A 19,174-nucleotide genomic window follows, 5' to 3' on the forward strand; every position below is an offset into this window, starting at 1 on the left:
CGCTCCAGTGTCACTATGTTGAAAATAACTATGACCCAGAGTCATTCAAAGTAATTTCTCCCCAGTGCTTCCTGGGACTTTAAGTTGAGGCAGCACATCCACAGTAAGGTACCTTGGACTAATTTTGAGGCTTTCCTGTTGCATGGAAATGCTATTTCAAAATAGTTATTTCAGGAGTTATTATTTCAAAATAAGTTATTTCAAAATAATTTTCTAGTGTAGACATGCCCAAAATGTTCAATTCTACTGTTCATATTTTGGGGGATAGGGGAGGTTTAATAGTATTTTTTTAATTAAAAAAAATTTCGACATATATTACGGATCCCACCGAGGATATGTCTAGACTCAGTCGACAGAGCCATGTAGATGAGTTTACTGGACATAGGAAAATGAAGCGGTGATTTAAATAATCAAAGCCTTCGTCGACCACTCCGTTATGCCTCGTGGAATGAGGTTTACCGGAGCAGTCGACAAAGGCTTCCCTTGTCGACCATGGCGCGTCCAGACTGCCCCGCTGTGCCACCAAACAGCTGATTGGCATAGTGCGGCAACCATTTTTATGTAAATGAAGCGGCGATTATTTAAATGGTCAACAGAGCCATGTAGTCTAGACATACTCTGAGTGTACAACTCTGAGCTGATGAGGGACAAGCAGGCAAGGAGTCAGATGAAGATGGAGAAAACTATTCCTGCCTTCTTTAAGATCACATAGAAAATAGAATAGATAGGCATTTTCATTGGTTAAATACAAGTAACTTTGTTTATAACAATCCTCTGTAAGTATAAGCTATTTTAAATGTAAAAGTGCTTGTTGTCCTACTAGACATAGGAATGACACATTCAAAACCTACTCAGGGTTATAAATCCCTTAATGTCTGGACTAAAAATTAGGTACTTTACAATCTCAGATTATAAAGTAGTGTTAATAAGGTTAATATACAATCAAAGGCACGTTCTAAAGAATTCTTCATTTAACAAAAATAACATGGCTTTCCAAATACATTTAAGCAAATAACATGACTTTCAAATATCTAGTCATAGACTAAGCTTCCGCTAGGGTGGGTGCCTGCATGGATGCGCACAAAGAATTCTAATCCCACTCACCGCCTCAGCAAAGCCATGCACTCACCTTCCTTGCATGTGGACAGTGAGCTGCTGCTGGTAAAGCTGGGCTTGATGGAAGAGTAGGGGGCCAGAGCTGCGACTCTGGCTCCGGCTCCAGCATGCGGGACAGCCGCCCGCCACGTAGCCCCGCTCCAGGAGCAGGTCGGCAGCCACCACACAGCCCTGGCTGCAGCTTCAGCCCTTTGCCTTGGCTGGAGTTGCAGCCAGGGCTGCGTGGTGACTGCACAGCTGCTCTGGGGGCTGGGGCCTGGACTGTGGCTGTTGCCATGGCTGGAGGCCAGAACCAGGGCCAAGGGCCATGGCCTGACCTTTGGTGTGGCGTGGCTAGGGCCACTCCAGTGGACAGGTTCAGCCCTTCCCCTGGGCTGGAGCTGCAGCTAGGGCTGTGTGGCAGCTGCCTGGCTGCCACTGGGCCACATGGCGGGCAGGTCCCAGAGCTGGAGAGGACTGTGATGAGGTTGCTCCTGGGGCCATAGCCCCCTGCATCCTTCTTCCCCTCTCACTGCCCTCTCCTGGATCTCCACATGTCACTGGCCCATCCCCAGCACCCCACTCTCTGAAAACCCTAGGTGCTGGCTGCAGCTTCCCTCTGCCCCAGGCAGAACTTGCAGCCACCCTACAGTGAGCAGCCTGGGGCAGCCTCTGCCCTGCACACAGGCTGCCACAGAAACAGCGGTCCCTGGAGGGAGGCAAGTCTCACCTTCTCCCCACCAGGTGATGGGCTTGGGGTCACAGCGAGGGAGGGGACGTGGCTGGGGTCTCTATGCTGGGAGAGTCTCTCGGGGAGCAGTGCCACTGATGGGTGCCACAGTGGCACACATACAAACAGGTGCACATTACCTCAATATTGGTGCACAAGACAAAACTCACTCTGCTCCCAGATGGAAAATCTTAGCGGGAACACTGGTCCCAGATACAAGCTCTTATTAACATGCCATTAATTCACATATGAGCTACGAGAAGGTACACTGGGAAAAAAGTAAAAAGGGGAGTTAAGATTTGTATGGGTGACTAATTTTGAACTCAGATAATATTTGTAGCTTTTTTAAAGACCATTACTATGTACTCACTGGGTTTCTGCTCTTACATAAATTATAGACATCAGTCACTTTTAACTCTGGCTGAAACTTTCTTACTCAGGGGCAATGAAGTGGCAGGGTAGACCTATCCTAAGATAGCTTTCTTAAGCACACCCATATATCTCATCTTATAAGCACTACAGCCATAACCTTGGCACATTCCTCTGATGGTTTAAAATGATACGGTCACAATTTAATTATCTTCCTTATTACAAAGTTAATAAAAGCAAATAGCAAAAGGTATTCCTTACCTCTCCATGCTGTGATTCGTGTATTCGAGTAAATCTTAGATCACCATGTTCCCAGTTTGCATTTACACTATATATTCTCAACTGGGAAAGTTCAAATGAAGCATTAAAAGCTTTCGCTCCAATCCGGATTATAATGGAGTTTACAGAAACAGAAATTCCTTCCACCACTTTTTCAGCAAACCCATATTCACTGGAAAGTGAAATGCCAATATTTAAATTAGAGATCTAATGTTAGTGCATAAAGTGATATTTATTAAGCAATAAGACACGAAACATATCATACAATATAAAATCTCTAGTGCATCCCATCCCATTTGTAAATTTGCATTAGATATATGTAACTCTGAAAAATGTATAAGAAATATAGTACAGGTTAGACCTCTATAATCTGGACCCCCCTGTCTGGCAATATCTGTGGTCCAGCACTGGTGGGTGCTTTGGGGCTGGACCATTCATAGGGAAAACTTGGGAGCCCCATGCTCAGCAAATCCTCGCCTGCCCTCCCAGAGCTTCTGAGGGGCCACAAATAGCCCATTTGTGGCATTCAAGCTGAGGGCAGAAGATGGGGGGGGGTGGGAGGGAAAGAGACACCACAAGTGTAGAAGGGCACTTGAGGGGAGATGCCAAACAGATACAGAGCTCCATGACTGAGGGTGAGGAGGGCAGCCCAGTGGGGGGCCGGGAACATAGTCCCGCAGCTGGGATCCCATGGTTGGCAGCCGGGGGCTAGGAATGCAGCTTGGAGGCTACGAGGCTCCACAATCTGCCTCTTCCCCCAAACACACCCCCTTATCCCTGCTTTGTCCATGCTTGCCCCTCTGCTACTGCCGAAATGGAGCCCTGCAGCCAGAGACAGCAGAGGGGCAGCACCGACTTTCTCTGGTCCAGCAAATTCCCTGTAACAGAGGGTTTTCCTACATCAATCTGGTGGCAGGATTGGAACAGATATCAAGTGTAAAACATGCAACTTTCCATTTTAAATGTTACTGCATTATTCACTCTTCTTGTATCTACTTATGTATATTTAAAGAAATATTAATGTAAAATGAATTAAACTATTCCACCATTTCAGCATATTAGATAATATTTATCTATACAATAAAGCTTAAAGCTATAATAACTTCGGGGGTACCGAAGAGATGGAGATGCTTAAACCAGGGCCTCCCTAGTAAGAAAACAGTCATGCAGGACTACAGGCAAAGCACAAATAGAAGCTGACACCGATTTCGAAACCCACAAAATTAGTCACAAACACCATTATACTTGTTAGATAGGAGGACCCTGGCCCTGTGAAGAGGAAATGTCAGAGCTAAAGGATCTATGCCTTAAGCTTGCAGGACTGCATTCTGTGCCTGCAGACCCAAGTTGCTGCCCTCCGTCTATAGGGCTCCCACTATCTCCATCACAGAGATATGGGTCTTTGAAGAATCCACACACACTTAATCAGTTCCAGTTCTCTTACTGTCTGTGTTGGGGCTGCTCAAAATATCAGTGATCAGGTCATAGAGGTCATGCCTAGTGGTTAGCATAGGCATTAATAGCCAAGAATCAGAATCCAGGGTCAGGACTCTGGAGTCAGGATCAGAAGCAGAGTCAAAGCTGAAGCTGAGGTCAGGATTACAGCCAAAGATCAGTACTAGATCACCTGGAATGAGGCATGCCTGGATCCAAGGCAGGAGTAGGAGATCCCCCAGCCATAGGCAAAGGCTTTGAGCAGCTGCTGAGTTGCTGCTGCTGTTGGGCTTAAAAGCCATACTGATGACTCTTCCAACCATTCGGGTGTTACAGCCACTTAGGCAGCCTACTATAGCCCATCTATAGATTGTTCAAAGACTATACTGTAGTATAGACTCTGCTTGCAGACTGATTCTGCTACAGATACTGATTCTTGACAATGATATTCTATTTACTGAGCAGATGGGAAGCACATAGGATATGTCCCAAAAGATGTGTTTCCCCTTTTGAAGTCCCATGAAGTTGCTAAGTTAAAATCTGTGGATCTCACATTTTCATATATGAAGGACTTTTTCATCTTTCCCAGCTTATTCCTAATTATGACATTTTATGGCTTGTGGGATACATGAGGTCAGTGTAGATGATCATAATGGAACCTTCTGGCCTTAAAATCTATGGATCTGTATGAGTAATTGCACCTATGTTGTATTAAATTAATATTCTGTTGCTTTCAAAATGTAGGTCTCTTTTCCTGTCGGCTGCAACATTTCTGTCATAGATGTTGAACAGTCACAATTAAGTTCCGGCCTGTCCACTATTAGCCAGTCCTCCTTTTTTGAATGGACTGAATCTTCAATGTCAAAATCAAGTAGGCTGTGTTCACAGAAAATTATTCAAATGTCTCTTTATTTCAGTGGTCACCAACCAGTAGATCGGGATCTACCAGTAGATATTGGCACCTTTGACAGGTAATCCTGTCTAGTTTGGCCAGGAAGCTGTCAAGTGCTGGGACTTCAGTTGCCCCTCCTCCCACTGTCATACAGCTCCTGCCCTCTGCCTTGGAGCTGCCCCCTGGGAGCCTCCTGCTTGTTATGTAGGGTGTGGGAGGGAGAAGGGGGAGGCGCTGATGTCAGGGTATCCCTCCTTCCCCAACTTCTGTACCCTATCTCCACACAGGGAGAATGGGATGGAGAGTGCTTGGCAATGCAACTCTGTCACTCTCACCCTCTGTGTATCTCAGTCATTCTCGCAAATACACACTGTCCTTCACTCATCTCCTGACCCAATACATATGTGGGGGATGTTACTTCATTTACTGCTTGCAAAGTGTGTTATTTTTGCTTTCTGACTGGTTTGTGAATTTCATAATTTTCATTTCTCTCTTATGCTTAAATGTTTTCTAATAAAGAGTTCTAACATGCCTAACCTGTCATGGCTGGAATCATCCCTATTATAATTGCTGCTCCTGGAAGTGGCTTAGTTCAAGACCAGAGCTTGCACCCCATCCCCCTACCCCAGCCTGGTAAAAGTGAGTGAGGCTAGGAGAAGAAGGGGAATGGAGTGAGCAGGGTGAGGCCTTGGATAAGGGGTAGAGCAGGGGCAGTGCCTCAAGGAAGTGGGGTAAGGCTATTTGGGTTTGAGGTAGATCTTACATTGCACTGAAATTGAAAAAGTGATCTTGTGGTTAAAAAGGTTAGAGACCACTGCTTTATTTGAACATACTATCATGATCTAATTAGTTATATTTCTTAATTGATTTTCTAACACTTTCAACTTGTTGACCCTTTTCATATCATGTAGGGCAGTCAGAACATTTTCATATTAGACCCAGTACTAATCCCTTGTGTAGTTAAGACACTTCTGCTTAATATACTTGCCTATGCAGTTTAATAACCACAAACATTCTACTGTCTAATGGTACTATATTAACGTGAAGACTATAAAGAAATAATTCCATGTGCTCCACTAGAGTCTCCTCTTTCAGGCAGCTTTAGAAAATATGAGATTACAAGATTGGGACTCCCTGTTGCACTGATATTTCAGTCAGATTGGGTTATATGTCAAATCTCTTAGGACAGATTCACCTGATATATTCACTGAAGAAAAGAGAACTATGAACATTCATACAAGCTGAGAATCTGGATGCTATCTGTTGGACAAAAGTTAATATTTTGAGCGCAGCATATTTTTTCTCCATACAATTCAAGTTATTTTTCCTTGAACCTATCCAAAGTATGTTGTTCTTATGGTGCTTGAGCTTTATTCCTCCACCCTCAGATGTATTAAACAATCTTATGAATTAGAACATGCAATATATACTTAGGATAAATTTTCAAGCTTGGATGCCTAACATTATTCACCTAAATCTGAGCAACCAGACTCTGACCCTGTATTTTTAAAGGCTATCATATTTTACCTTTAAATTAGTGGAGCTAACCTGCTTCTGGATGCACATAAATACTCCAACCTTCTCTGCTTCATGAAAACTGATCTGATAATTTTAACTGTTTTGTATCAAGTGCTTGTCAAATATTTTAAAACTACAACTGACCTCTGTCCTGATGCAGTTGCTATAGGTGATGGCCCATTAGGGGGACGTGGTTCTTCACAAGTACTCATTTCCATTATTACCTTATCCAGGGACTTGAAAAATAAACAAAGTAATGTGGTTATAAATTGTAATCTACCACAGTAGATTAAAAGATCATTTAGATAATGTTCTTACTATTCTTAATTATGACGCAAGTAAAAAATCTTTTCATAAACATTTTGTAGCCATAGCATTTTATTAGAAAATCTTTAGTAGAATATATTACCATGTATGTGTCTAGACTTTTGTTTATACAGTACTTCTATCAGATACCATATTCTTCCATCTCTGCTAGACTTTCATGGTCATATATAAATTTTGTCTACATCTTGGCTCCTAGTCAATGAAATATGTTTTTCATCACACTGCAGTACATTTCTCAAAGGCTAAATTCTGAATGGGTATATGATGAGGAAGACATCTGATTTTCTCTACACAGTCTATCAGTGTAAAGGCTACATAATATTAGCTTTTATGTCCTTTGACTATTATCTATAGTAGGTTTTTCTGTTCAGACTTTTTAATTACAAAGTGTTTGAAACTGGTCTATTGTTGACATTTATCAGTGACAGCAAAACTTTTTGTAGATACAGGCAGTCCCCGACTTACACGGATCCGACTTACATTGGATCCGCAGTTACGAACGGGGCTGCCCCCGAGTACACAGACTGCGGGACCTCGCAGTCCCGCCGCCCGTGTACTCCAGGCGAGAAAAGCTGCTCCGCGTCTCCCTGGTCTGCAAACCAGGAAGACGCGGAGCAAAGCCGCTGCCCGAGGCCTCCTCCCTCCCCCCCCCCCCCCCCCCGCGGCTTTGAAAAGCCTCGGGGAAGCCGGCAGCGAAGCAGCCCAGGCGCGCCTGGGCTGCCTCGCTGCCCGAGCCCCCCCGCTGCCGGCTTCCCCGAGGCTTTGCAAAGCCGCGGGGGGGGGGGGGGGGGGGGGGGGAAGGAGGAGGCCTCGGGCAGCGGCTTTGCTCCGCGTCTTCCTGGTCTGCACTTTGCTGTTTCCATCACTTCATAATTACTCAGTCAGTCAGTTTAGGCTTCAGAGGACTCACTGAAGGTAATTCCTGGAAACTTACTTTATATAGATCTACTTTTTGGTTGATTTCAGAACTTACCAGACATATTGGATGAGTTTTCAATTTTGTCCATGGTATCTGAAAAATAAAATATTATGCTAAAGCAAATCAAACAAACATCAAAGCAAATATGTAGTAATCAAGATTAGGGATGTAAGCAACTAGTCAACTATCAGATAAACAAATGCTTATCGAATACTCAACTACTGACTCGACTAGTTGCTTCCCCCCCACTTTGCTGCCTCTATCAGAGAAAGGCAGCAGGGTGGGGGAGCAGGATCCGGTGCTGGGGGAGCCGGCTTAAAAGCCATTACCTCCAGCACCATCTCAATGGGGAGAAGGGCAGAAGCTCAGCAGGAAACTGGCGGTGCTTCCGCCTTCGAAATGTAGCGTAAGCAGAGCTCTTGTACATTTCAAAAGCAAAGCGCCACTAGCAGCACGGGGAACATTTTAAGAGAAGGGAAAGCAGGACCAGTGAGTGGGAGATGCTCCCTACGGCACTTCTGCTTTTGAAATGTAGCAAGAGCCAATAGGGCTCCTGCTACATTTCAAAGGTGGAAGCACCCTTATCAACTAATCGTATAGTGGATACAAATTACATCAACTATTCAATTAATTGATTAATCCACATTTAACATCCTTAATCAAGATATGTTGATCACATTTATTTTCTAGAAATAAAAATAAAATTTACTTTGAATTTGTGTACCTTTTTCCGATAGCTTTTTTGGAAGAGGCTTTTCCAAAATTTGGCCCATGCGTACTGGGCCAAATTTTGGAAAAAACCTCTCTTTTGGAAGAGCCCTTCTTCCTCATGGGAGAAGGAAGACATCTGCTCTTCTGCCCCCCCCCCCCAAAAGCGGTATCCTGGAAAAACCCCATAGTGTAGACATAGCCATATTTAGCTTGTGGTCCACTATGACTCCTAGATCCCTTTCTGCAGTACTACTTCCTAGACAATCACTTCTGATTCTGTATGTGTGAAACTGTTTTTTCCTTCCTAACTAGAGTACTTTGCATTTGTCCTTATTAAACTTCATCCTATTTACCTCAGACCATTTCTCTAGTTTGTCCAGATCATTTTGAATTAAGACCCTATCCCTCAAAGCACTTTCAACCCCTCCCAGTTTGGTATCATCTGCAAACTTAATAATCATACTCTCTATGCCATCATCTAAATCGTTGATGAAGACATTGAACAGACCCGGTCCCAAAACAGACCCTTGCGGAACCACAGTTGTTATGCACTTCCAGAATGATTGTGAACCGTTAATAACTACTCTCTGAAAATGGTTATCCAGCCAGTTATTCATCCATCTTATAGTAGTCCCATCTACGTTATATTTCCCTAATTTATTGATAAGAAAATCATGCCAGGCTTTATCAAATGCTTTACTAAATAAACAACATTGTGTGAGAAACAAACATCATATAACACACTAAGTAATGCAGTCTCAAGGACAGGTAGCTTAGGAGCTATTGGTGACAAAAATAGGAATTACAAACTGAATGCTCAACAACATGCCTTATATGGAACCAGAAGTATGCAATAAAAAGCAAATACTATACAGAATATTACTGTGTTAAAGTACTAAAAGTAAAGGGATGTTTTTAAAAAGATTTGACAAAATAAAGAAACGGTGTTTAATTTAAATTAAAATGGTTAAAAACAGTATTTTTCTTTGTTATAGAAAATTTTAAGCTATACTGAATCAATATTCAGTTGTAAACTTTTGAAAGAACCACCATAACATTTTGTTCAGAGTTGCCAACATTTCAGAGTTATGAACAATCTCCATTCCCAAAGTATTCATAACTGAGGTTCTTCTGTAACACACAAAAGAACAAAGAAATAATTAAAGCTGCTAATATGACATTGCCAAAGGAAATGCCAATATCTTCCTCCACAAAAATATTCAATCCCTCACTCCGTTTCAAAGTACATATGAGAAAAATTCCACTCGGATAAAGAAAAAAATAAATTAAATCACTTCTCATTTTCATTGCTTCTTAGTCTTACAAGAGATAATATCTACTGCCTTCACCCTTTAATGAAACTATTAAATATTTACAGGAAATGTTTAACATTATGAAATTCAGAATTAGCTATTTTCAGACTTCTTGAAAATAAGTTCTAAGGCAGCAGAAAAGAGAAAAAAAGGTAGAACGTCTTGCTTAATTACTGTTACAATATAATAAAATGCTCACCCTTATTGCTGCTTTATTGCAAAAGACCTTGTTTATGGCAAGCCATGTTGGAAGATCCAGCATGTTCTGAAGCACCTCTTCATCCAGTTCCAAGTTTGTTAGCTGACCTTCCCCTTTCAGTGTGCTCAGATTAATCTTGTCAGGTGACAGGTTTTTGGTGAACCTAAAGAAGAATAAGCATTAAAGCTTAAGTTAATGTTACATAGAACAATTAAAAACAACAAATGGTCTGGTAGCACTTTATAGACTAACAAAACATGGAGTTGTAAATGGTATCATTAGCTTTCATGGGCACAGCCCACTTCTTCAGATGACCAGAGTTATGAGTTTAGGATGTGCACACCCAAAATAAATAGGAGAGGGGCAGGGAAGAGAGGGAGGGAAGAAAAAGGAAGGTGAGTAGGAGTCAGAGAGCAGAAGGAATCAGTAAGTATCTGAAGATTGTAGTTAAAATAAGCAGATAAGATTCAAAGTTAATAGATAGTATCCTTCCTGGCATGGGAGTATACACAAAAAGCTGTTTGAACCTTCAATGGCTGTTAAGTTGGTAGTGTCCCAACCAACTTTCATCACAATTAAGTCCATTAGCATGTGAATTGAATTTGCGGATGAACTCTAATTCCAATGCTTCCCTGTGGATCTGGCTTATAGAACTCGTTTGTGACAAGACAGCTCCTGGAGATCTTTAAAGAGTGATGTGGAAGACTGAAGTGCTCCCCAACAGGTTTCTGTATGTGTCCTTTACATATATCCGATTTGTGTCCATTGATTCTTTCCTGCAGAGACTGTCCAGTTTGTCTAATATATATATATATATATATATATATATATATATATATATATATATATATATATATATATATATATATATATAGCAGTGGGGCACTGCTGGCATTTGATGGCATAGATCAAATTACTGGATGTGCAGTCAAACAACAATTAGTTATCCATGTCATATCTCACAATATATAAATCAGCAAAGTAATAATCTGGAAAGAAAAGACTTCAAAATATAGTTTGACTCTACAAAAATGTAATAATAATGGCCCTGAGGGGTTTCACTGTTATTTGTCCCTCTATGACTTGCATATCAAATCTGTTCCATTTCCAAGTAAACGGATTCTAACAATAAAGATGTGTTCTTTCTGACTTGTCAATCATAAGAAATAAAGATTCTGTACTTAGAATAAAGATTCTGTACTTAGAATTTAGTTAACAATTATTTTGATGTGTTTGAGTAAAAATAGAACCCAGCTCATTCTCCTCAGAATTGTTTTGACTGTGTAAGGTTGATAGGAGAAAAAAAAAAAAGGGTGAAATGTACTTATTTAAAGAAAAAGCAGATAAGATTATGAATATTCAAGGAGCAGATATTTTGATTAAGAAAGCAGTATTTTTACGAAAGTAATGTTTTCTGATTTTATTCACAGTTGAAGATGGACAAAATCTTGTACAAATTATACTTAAAACATTCACTAGGATTTAATTTCAGAATTTATCAAGAACATACAAGAACATATCAAGAAATTGTTTTATTAGAAAGTATTCAAGTGTATTTACAATGTAGCAATTCAAAGACAAGATTATAAATCCCTACCACAAATGCTTTTGTAACAGAGTATTCTTCAAAGTGTCATGATATGACTACATTGCAATGTCTTCTGTATATTTTTAAAATTAAGAAATCTCAAAGATGACATATACACAGTACATATTACTAGTTTATTAAAAGGCATCAATTTACTTAAATCAACATAACAGCCCACGTGATTGTGTCAATCAATGCACAGCCTAGTAATGTACAAGGCAAAGTCAAGGAGTGCTTTGCTAAACTTACCTATCTACCTAAATTGTTACATCACACTAAGCACACGGTTTATCAGCTTTGGTGGATTAGGGCCTGAGTGCCTAACTTCCTTGGGTTTGGTTCACAACTTGGACTCTCATTTTATAGCTTCAGATAGTAAAAAACATCACCACATCCACTGAATGCGTTTTGGATCTTTTCAGAAGCAGATTGATACTTGTCAGTTTTTGCCAGAGGAAGGGAAAATATTCCCGGAATCACAACTGTGCTGCCATGTCCATGCCAGGTGCAGCTCATATGTTCTCTCTGAACTGTGAGAGACTGGTTCCTAAGAAAACTGTCAGGTTTCCTCTTAACCTAGGTTTCTTTTCGCCCCTTCCCCAGTCCCCAATTACTGCTGAAAATATATGGCAGTAACTTTCCCAATTTGGCTGTTACATCAAGTTCTGGGGCTACCAAAATGTATAAGCACTTTACCCTGCTTAAAAACCAAAATGCCCAACACACATTTAATAGTATAATATTCTTGTCAGGGAAATGGGTATCATGTCACTCAATAAGACATCAGAGCTACACAGAATTCCACCACTGCCTACCAATTTAAGCACAACTTGAAAATATAAAAAGACTATGCAAAATGCAAGAAACAGTTTTACATTCGCTGATTTCAATGCTAAAGGGGACCATTGTGATCAAGTCTGTTCTTCTGTAGAATGTTCCCCTCAAATAATTCCTAAAGTATATCTTCCAGAAGAACAGACAATCTTGATTTAAAACATTGTTAGCAATCAAGAATTCACACGACTCTTGCCATATTATTCCAATGGTTAATTACTCTCGCTGTTAAAATGTACACATTATTTCCAGTCTAAATTTGTCTAGCTTTCAACTTCCAGCCATTGGATCACGTTACACTTCTCTCTGGTTGACTGAAAAGCCCACTATTGAATATTTATTCCCCAAATATAGACTTGCGGACTGTAAGCAAGTTACCCCCAAATCTTCTCATTGTAAAGCTAAACAGAGTAAGCTTCTTGAGGGTATCACTATATGGCATATTTTCATTTTCACGGCTCTTCTCTGAACCCACCTCTGTTTAACAACATATTTTTAAATTGTGGACACCAGAATTGAACACAGCATTCTGGCAGGAGTCACACCAGTGCTAAATGCAGAGGTAAAAGAGCCTCTGTATTTCTACTTAAGATTCCCTTGTTTACACATCCTAGGATCATATTAGCTCCTCTGGTCATAGAATCACACTATCAATATATTATTCTAGTTTTTTAACCAAAATGTTTTGTGGTACCAACTGAAATGCCTTCCGGATGTCAATGTATATTACATCTATGCTATTATCTTTACAAACCAAACCTAATCTAAAAAAGATCTAAAGTTAGTTTGACAGTATTCATTTTCTATAAACCCATGCTGACTTATCATAAAGAATTAAAGAGGAGTTCCATATCAGCCATTCCATTATCTTGCCCGGGAAGGATATCAGGCTGACATGACTAATTACACTGGTCATTTCATTTACACTTTTAAAAAATTGGAACAGTTTTTTTCTAGTCTTCTAGAACTTCTCCAGTGCTCAAAGGTAAACCAAATTAAAATGTTTTGATTTTTTTTTCCTTTTTAAATAAAGAGACTGTTCATTCCTCAAAGATTGTTTAAAGAGATTTCTTTTCTGAATATGTCAAATGTGTGTTGAAAATAAACTTGGGCAACTTGCTTCTGATTGAATTATATATTTTTTTCAATTACCTATCATTCAGAAACAAACACTGGCACAAATGTGGGACTACTGTAAAAGTGACCAAAATTAATTTTCAAGATTATGAAGAAAGAGTAACTCATTCTTTGCAGTAACTATGGTTCTTCAAGATGTGTCCTTATGAGTGCTCCATCTAGGCATGCTTGCATCCTGAGTGCCTCAAACTAGATATTTTAGGCAGCAGTGTCCGTTTGGCCACACACACACCCTCCCCGTTTCATGCCATGTACCATGGCCAGGGCTCACCGAACCGCGGCGAGGCCCACTCGCCAGCCGCACTGTCCGGTGATCTGCGCATGTGTATATGTAATGTTACGTTTTATTATACCATTATATTTATAGTTTAATTTGTATGTACAATGTGGTAATAACTTTAGTCTTTAGTCTTGCTAATGGGTATATACATTACTTCAAACAAAGCATTTATACAGTAATTTGTTTCTAAAGCAAATATTTTCAGATCTAGCAAAAACATTTTCATGATCTGCTCATGTAATGGTTTTCAACCTGTGGTCCACAGGCTGTATTTAAGAGGTCCATAAACATTTGACCTTACTATAGAACAGTAGCTTTCACTTTTGGGCTCCGCAGGCTGTCAAGATTTCCCAAGGGGTCCCCACCACCATTTGAAATTTTGCAAGGGTCTGCAAATTTAGTCCACACTGGGCTAACATAACATAACCAACTGGAAATTTTCAAACATTTTATATAATATAGAAGTGTGTGTTTGTATAATAAATTTACATTTGTAACAGAGGAGGCAATAATAATCCATAGGATAGTTTTTCAAAAGATTAAGAATAAAAATAAAGGGTATATAGACAGAATTTTTATCACACTTACCCAACCTTTATAGTCTGTGATTTGGTCTGTGACAATCCTGGATTCTGAACAGCAGTACTCCAAATCGATTGTGGAAAAGACAACTGATTGGCCAAGAAACACAAAGCTATCTTGAACACAGGTTGGTGAAGGATGGGTTAGAGAACAAATGGATCTTGCCTATATAAACATTTAATTCATGGCAAAGGTGGGAGTAAAACCCAACTATCTGTGTAAATCAGGGATGGGCAATAATTTTTGATGGGGGGGCCACTCCCAAGACTTTGGAAAGTGGCCGAGGGCCACACTCTTCCATGGTATTAATGGAGGACGTATGGAGTCTGGGATGGTGGTTGATGCAGAAGGGAGCTTGGAGTAAAGGACTGGAGTGCAGGAGGGAGAATGGAGTATGGGAGGGAGTTTGAGCAAAGGAAGTATTTTTGACCTAGGGCAGGGAACTGAGGTGCAGGATTTTGGGATGTGACTTAGGGTAGGAAGGAATTGTGATCTCAGGCAGGAGACTGGGGTGCCAGATCTGGGAGGAGTTATGGGTGCATGTGGAATAGCGGGGCAAAGGGTTTGGAAAGGGAGGGGCTGAGGTGCCAGAGGCAGGTTCTCGCCAGGAGATTGTGCTAGGCGCGGGAGCAGTGTCTGAATCTTCCTTCCTCCCCTCTGGACTTAAAGAGAAAGTGCTCCAGAGATGCCTTTCTGAGCAGCATGTGGGGCAAGCAAGGTAGCCTGCCTAGGGCTCCCCACTGCCTCCGTGGACCAGATCCGGTGGCTTGGCAGGCCAGATCCTGCCCATGGACTGTATTGTGCCCAGGTCTGGTGTAGATCCTACTGCTACTCACTAAAAGTTCTATACTGTACTTTTTATCTGCTCCCTAGGGTTAATTAAACTCACTAAGGCAGTGGTTTTCAAACTTTTTTTCCTCATAACTCAGTTGAAGAAAATTATTGATGGCCAAGACCCAACAAAATTTGACAAGAGCATGGACTCTGGGATGGGGCTGAGGATGAGAGCTTTGGGGTGTAAGAGGGGGCCTCTGGCTTGGAGTGGGGTTCAGGAGTTAAGCAGAAGGGGCTTACCTTGAGTGGCTCCCAGTCAGCAGTGCAGTGGGGTTGCTAAGGCAGTTTTCCTGCCTGTCCTAGCACCACAGACCATGCTGCACCCCAGAAGCAACCAGCAGCAGGCTCCCAGACAAGGGGAGTGTGGAGCTAGTGCTCAGGACAGGGCAATATGGAAAGCCTTATGCATTCTTCCCCCATACTTCAGGAGCCAGACCTGCTGCCAGCCACTTCTGGAGCGCAGCACAGTCTGTGGTGGCAGGAAGCTGCCTTAACACCCCCACTGATCATTCTGCAGCAACGAGACCCAGTGCCTGACATTCCATAACTCAGTACTGAGTGACAACCAATAGTTTGAAAATCACTGCACTAACAAACTTCTAATGCATGGCAGCAGGGTCCACATGGACACCTAGGGTGTGTCTAGACTACAGGGTTTTGTCGACAAAAGTGGACTTTTGTTGACAAAACTATACCTGCGTCTACACTACCGCCGAGTTGTGTCAACATAACATCAATAGAACTCGGAAGTTTTGTCGATGGCGGTAAACCTCATTCCATGAGAAATAACGCCCTTTGTCGACAGTGTTCTGTTGACAGAAGGCATTATTGCATCTACACTGTCCTTTGCGTCTACAATCTCATGTCGACAATGCGGCTTGCTTTGTTGACAGAACTGGATGTAGTCGAGACGCTCTTTGTCAACAGAAGCCTGTAGTCTAGATGTACCCCTAGTACGCAGCAGGCTAGGATGGAGTACATTTACATGCCCATTCTCAATAGACTAAGTATTTGAATAGACAGCCTCAGAAGGAGTGCTAACTCCTCTTCCCTCCTAAAGAAAGACACTCTTGTGAAAGTATGGCTTAAGCACTGTATGACCAAAATTTGCACCAGGTGATGTAAGGAAATTCAGATTCTGGTGGTTAGTGAAGCTTTGGAGAGAATGTCTGATGCCTTGCATAATTCAAATTTGAGGCTACGTTTAGACTACAAAGATAAGTCAGAAAAAGATACGTAAATTGCGAACTGCAATTTGCATATCTTTTTCTGCTTTTCTGTTGAAAAGATGATTTTCTGAAATTTGGCATGTCTACATGGCACCAAATTTCAGAAAAACCTGCTCTTTCGACACATCCCTTCTTCCTTGTAGAACGAGGTTTACAAGGATGGGGAAAGAGCATGTCTGCTTTTCCGAACATTTTTTCGGAAAAGCGGACGCGTACCTTAGACACTGCATAGCTTTACCGGGATACTTCTGGTATCCCAGAAAAGCACTGCAGTCTAGATGTAGCCTAAACTTCACCATACAGACTGAATAAGGAGACTGCCCAAACAGAATGAGCCTGGATTACATCTGGGCATCCGAGTCTCATCTACTCTGAAGGCCTGCTGAAAGATCCATTTGGCCAGACAGATCAAATCAGATGGCCTTTTCTAAATTCCTCAGAGAACAAATGACAAGTCCACTCTATACAAATGTTCAGTACTAAGTCAGGGGTGTCCAAACTTTTTTCAAAGAGGGCCAGATTTGATGAAGTGAACATGCGTGAGTGCCGACTATTTTGCCTGACATTCTTTGAACCATTAAAATTAAATGCAAATTAACTATTTTATGCAAAGTTTATTGCAAACGGCATACTTTTCATTTCGTCACATGGATGACAAATCTAAACAGGTGTTAAATCACTCTGCCTTTCATATCTGAAGGCCAGATGAAAAAAAAATCCAGGAAGCTGAAATATATGTCAGGAACATTGTAAAGTACATTACATATTATTGGTAATAAAGGTTGTCTGTCAACTTTTAAGTTAAAAAAATATGAACAGGAACATAACACCAAGTATACATGTTGTGTCCAAATATATTTATAACTGATTTAGACCAACTGACATTAACTGCGATTTTACAATGTATTCATCTCAATACATATGGATTCGTTGGGGGCCATAAAAGATAGATATTGCCAAATTACCTGTGAAGCCGTATTAAACCGGAACACGGGCCGCAATTGGCCCGCGGGCCGGACTTTGGACATGCCTGGTTCTAAGTAAATGTTAAGTCCCTATAGCAAAAGATGTACCACACCTTTTCCTTCTTACCTTGTGACTCTGTACTGAAATTCTATTGAGGTCCAATGATGCTGGAACAATTTGTATAGTGGGGGTGCTGAGAGCCTTTGAACCAAACTGTAACTCCTGTACATAATGGAAACTGCTTTAAGCTACACCTCTCATTCCAGCATCTATAAAGAGGTCCATGTTCAAAGGAACATGACCTAAGGAAGGAAACGATGGTAAATCCTAAAAGTCACCTACCATATTTTTGTGAAAATAAAGTGGGGACAGTGGAACAAGGTTATTTTTCAAGTTCTCCCTTTCTGCTTGAGCAGATGTGCTCTAAAATACCACTTTTTAAATGAGAAAACATAACTGCAGTATGCTCAGAGATTCAAGGGGAAGTTTTATACAAAAGCACCCAGGGGAAATTACAGACCTGATAACTGAAGTTATGAAAAAGTAAATGTTTTCATGTTTCCAGACGCTAGAGGGAAAGAGTTCACCATTATCCCATTAACTATGTCCTGTGGAACCATAAGCCTTGTGAACTGAAACCACAGGAGATTAGGGATTAATTCTTTGTGTTTCTTCCAAGATAAATTCAACAAGGTAACCTTTTACAAAAACAAAGGCCTGAGTGACTCTTTTTGAAATCCCAAGTTATTTCAGATAGCAGGAAGTAGAGGAAAAGACACAGATTACAGCATGAAAAAGACTGAATTGCTAGGGAGCAAAGGGATCAATTAAGGAAGACAAGAAATTGCATAAGTGCTAAATGATTTCCTTGCATCAATCTTAACCCCCAGGGGATAACAGCAGATACCTACAGGAAGGCTACTCACCCTGTGCAGTAACTGGAGTTCTTCAAGACGGTTGTCCTCGTGGGTGCTCCACCTTTAGGTGCGCAAGCAACGCTGCGCCCACCAGTCAGAGATTCTTCGTAGCAGTGCCCCCCGGCTGGCCACTCAGGATCTTCTCTGATCCGGATCCCGAACAGAATCGAAAGCAGAGGGGAGGAGGGTGGGTGATGGAGCACCCACGGGGACAACCATTTCAAAGAACTCCAGTTACTGCACAGGGTGAGTAACCTTTCCTTCTTCTTCTTCGAGGAGTGTCCCCGTGGGTGCTCCATCTTTAGGGGACTATAAAGCAGTATCAGTGTTTGGGGGTGGGAACTTCGGAAGGCTTGTTTCGGCTACTGAAAGTACTAAGCAGCCAAATCAAGTGTGAGTGTCCGCATACGATTGGATGGCATAGTGACAAGTAAAAATGTGAGCGGAAGCCCAAGTGGCTGCTTTGCAGATCTCATCTGTGGAGATACTGCGGAGGAATGCTGTGGAGGCGGCCACTGCCCTCATAGAATGGGTACATATGAACAAGGGAAGCTGTTTGCTGAATACAGCATAAGCCATCCTTATACAGTCTGAGTTCCACTTGGAGAGTCTCTGTTTGGAGATCAGTTGCCCCTGAGATCTTTCTGTGGAGGAGATGAACAAGCGAGGTGTTTTGCGGAACGGGCGTGTTCATTGAAGGTAGAAAGCCACCACCCTATGGACATCGAAGATATGGAGAGTCTGTTCCCTGTTGTTGCTATAAGGCTTGGGGACGAAGACAGGTAAATTGCTTTGTTACAGTGGAATGAGTTAAGCACTTTGAGAAGAAATTTAGGGTGGGTCTATAGGACCACCTTGTCCTTGTGGAAGACCATATACGATGGGTTGGTCATAAGAGCACCCAACTCTCCCTCTCTTCATGCTGAAGTAATAGCAACGAGAAAGGCCACCTTTATGGATAGATGAAGAAGGGAGCACGTAGCTAATGGTTCAAATGGTTTGCCTGTTAATGCCCTTAGCA

At 41.5% G+C, this 19,174-nt stretch overlaps 1 protein-coding gene across 4 annotated transcripts in view; it reads right to left on the reverse strand.

Moving 5' to 3' along the window:
- The window catches only part of BLTP3B (bridge-like lipid transfer protein family member 3B), an 89,822-nt gene that overhangs the window by 43,595 nt on the left and 27,053 nt on the right, over positions 1–19,174 (reverse strand). For all 4 annotated transcript variants that reach the window (XM_075934105.1, XM_075934115.1, XM_075934124.1 and 1 more), the window contains 4 exons: positions 9,787–9,949; positions 7,618–7,656; positions 6,462–6,553; positions 2,456–2,645 (listed from right to left, as the gene is read on the reverse strand). In XM_075934105.1, coding sequence (XP_075790220.1) covers positions 2,456–2,645; positions 6,462–6,553; positions 7,618–7,656; positions 9,787–9,949 — 484 coding nt within the window. The remainder of the gene's footprint in view (positions 1–2,455; positions 2,646–6,461; positions 6,554–7,617; positions 7,657–9,786; positions 9,950–19,174) is intronic.

This window comes from Pelodiscus sinensis, chromosome 1, assembly GCF_049634645.1.
Source record: "Pelodiscus sinensis isolate JC-2024 chromosome 1, ASM4963464v1, whole genome shotgun sequence".
Lineage (NCBI taxonomy): Eukaryota > Metazoa > Chordata > Testudines > Trionychidae > Pelodiscus > Pelodiscus sinensis.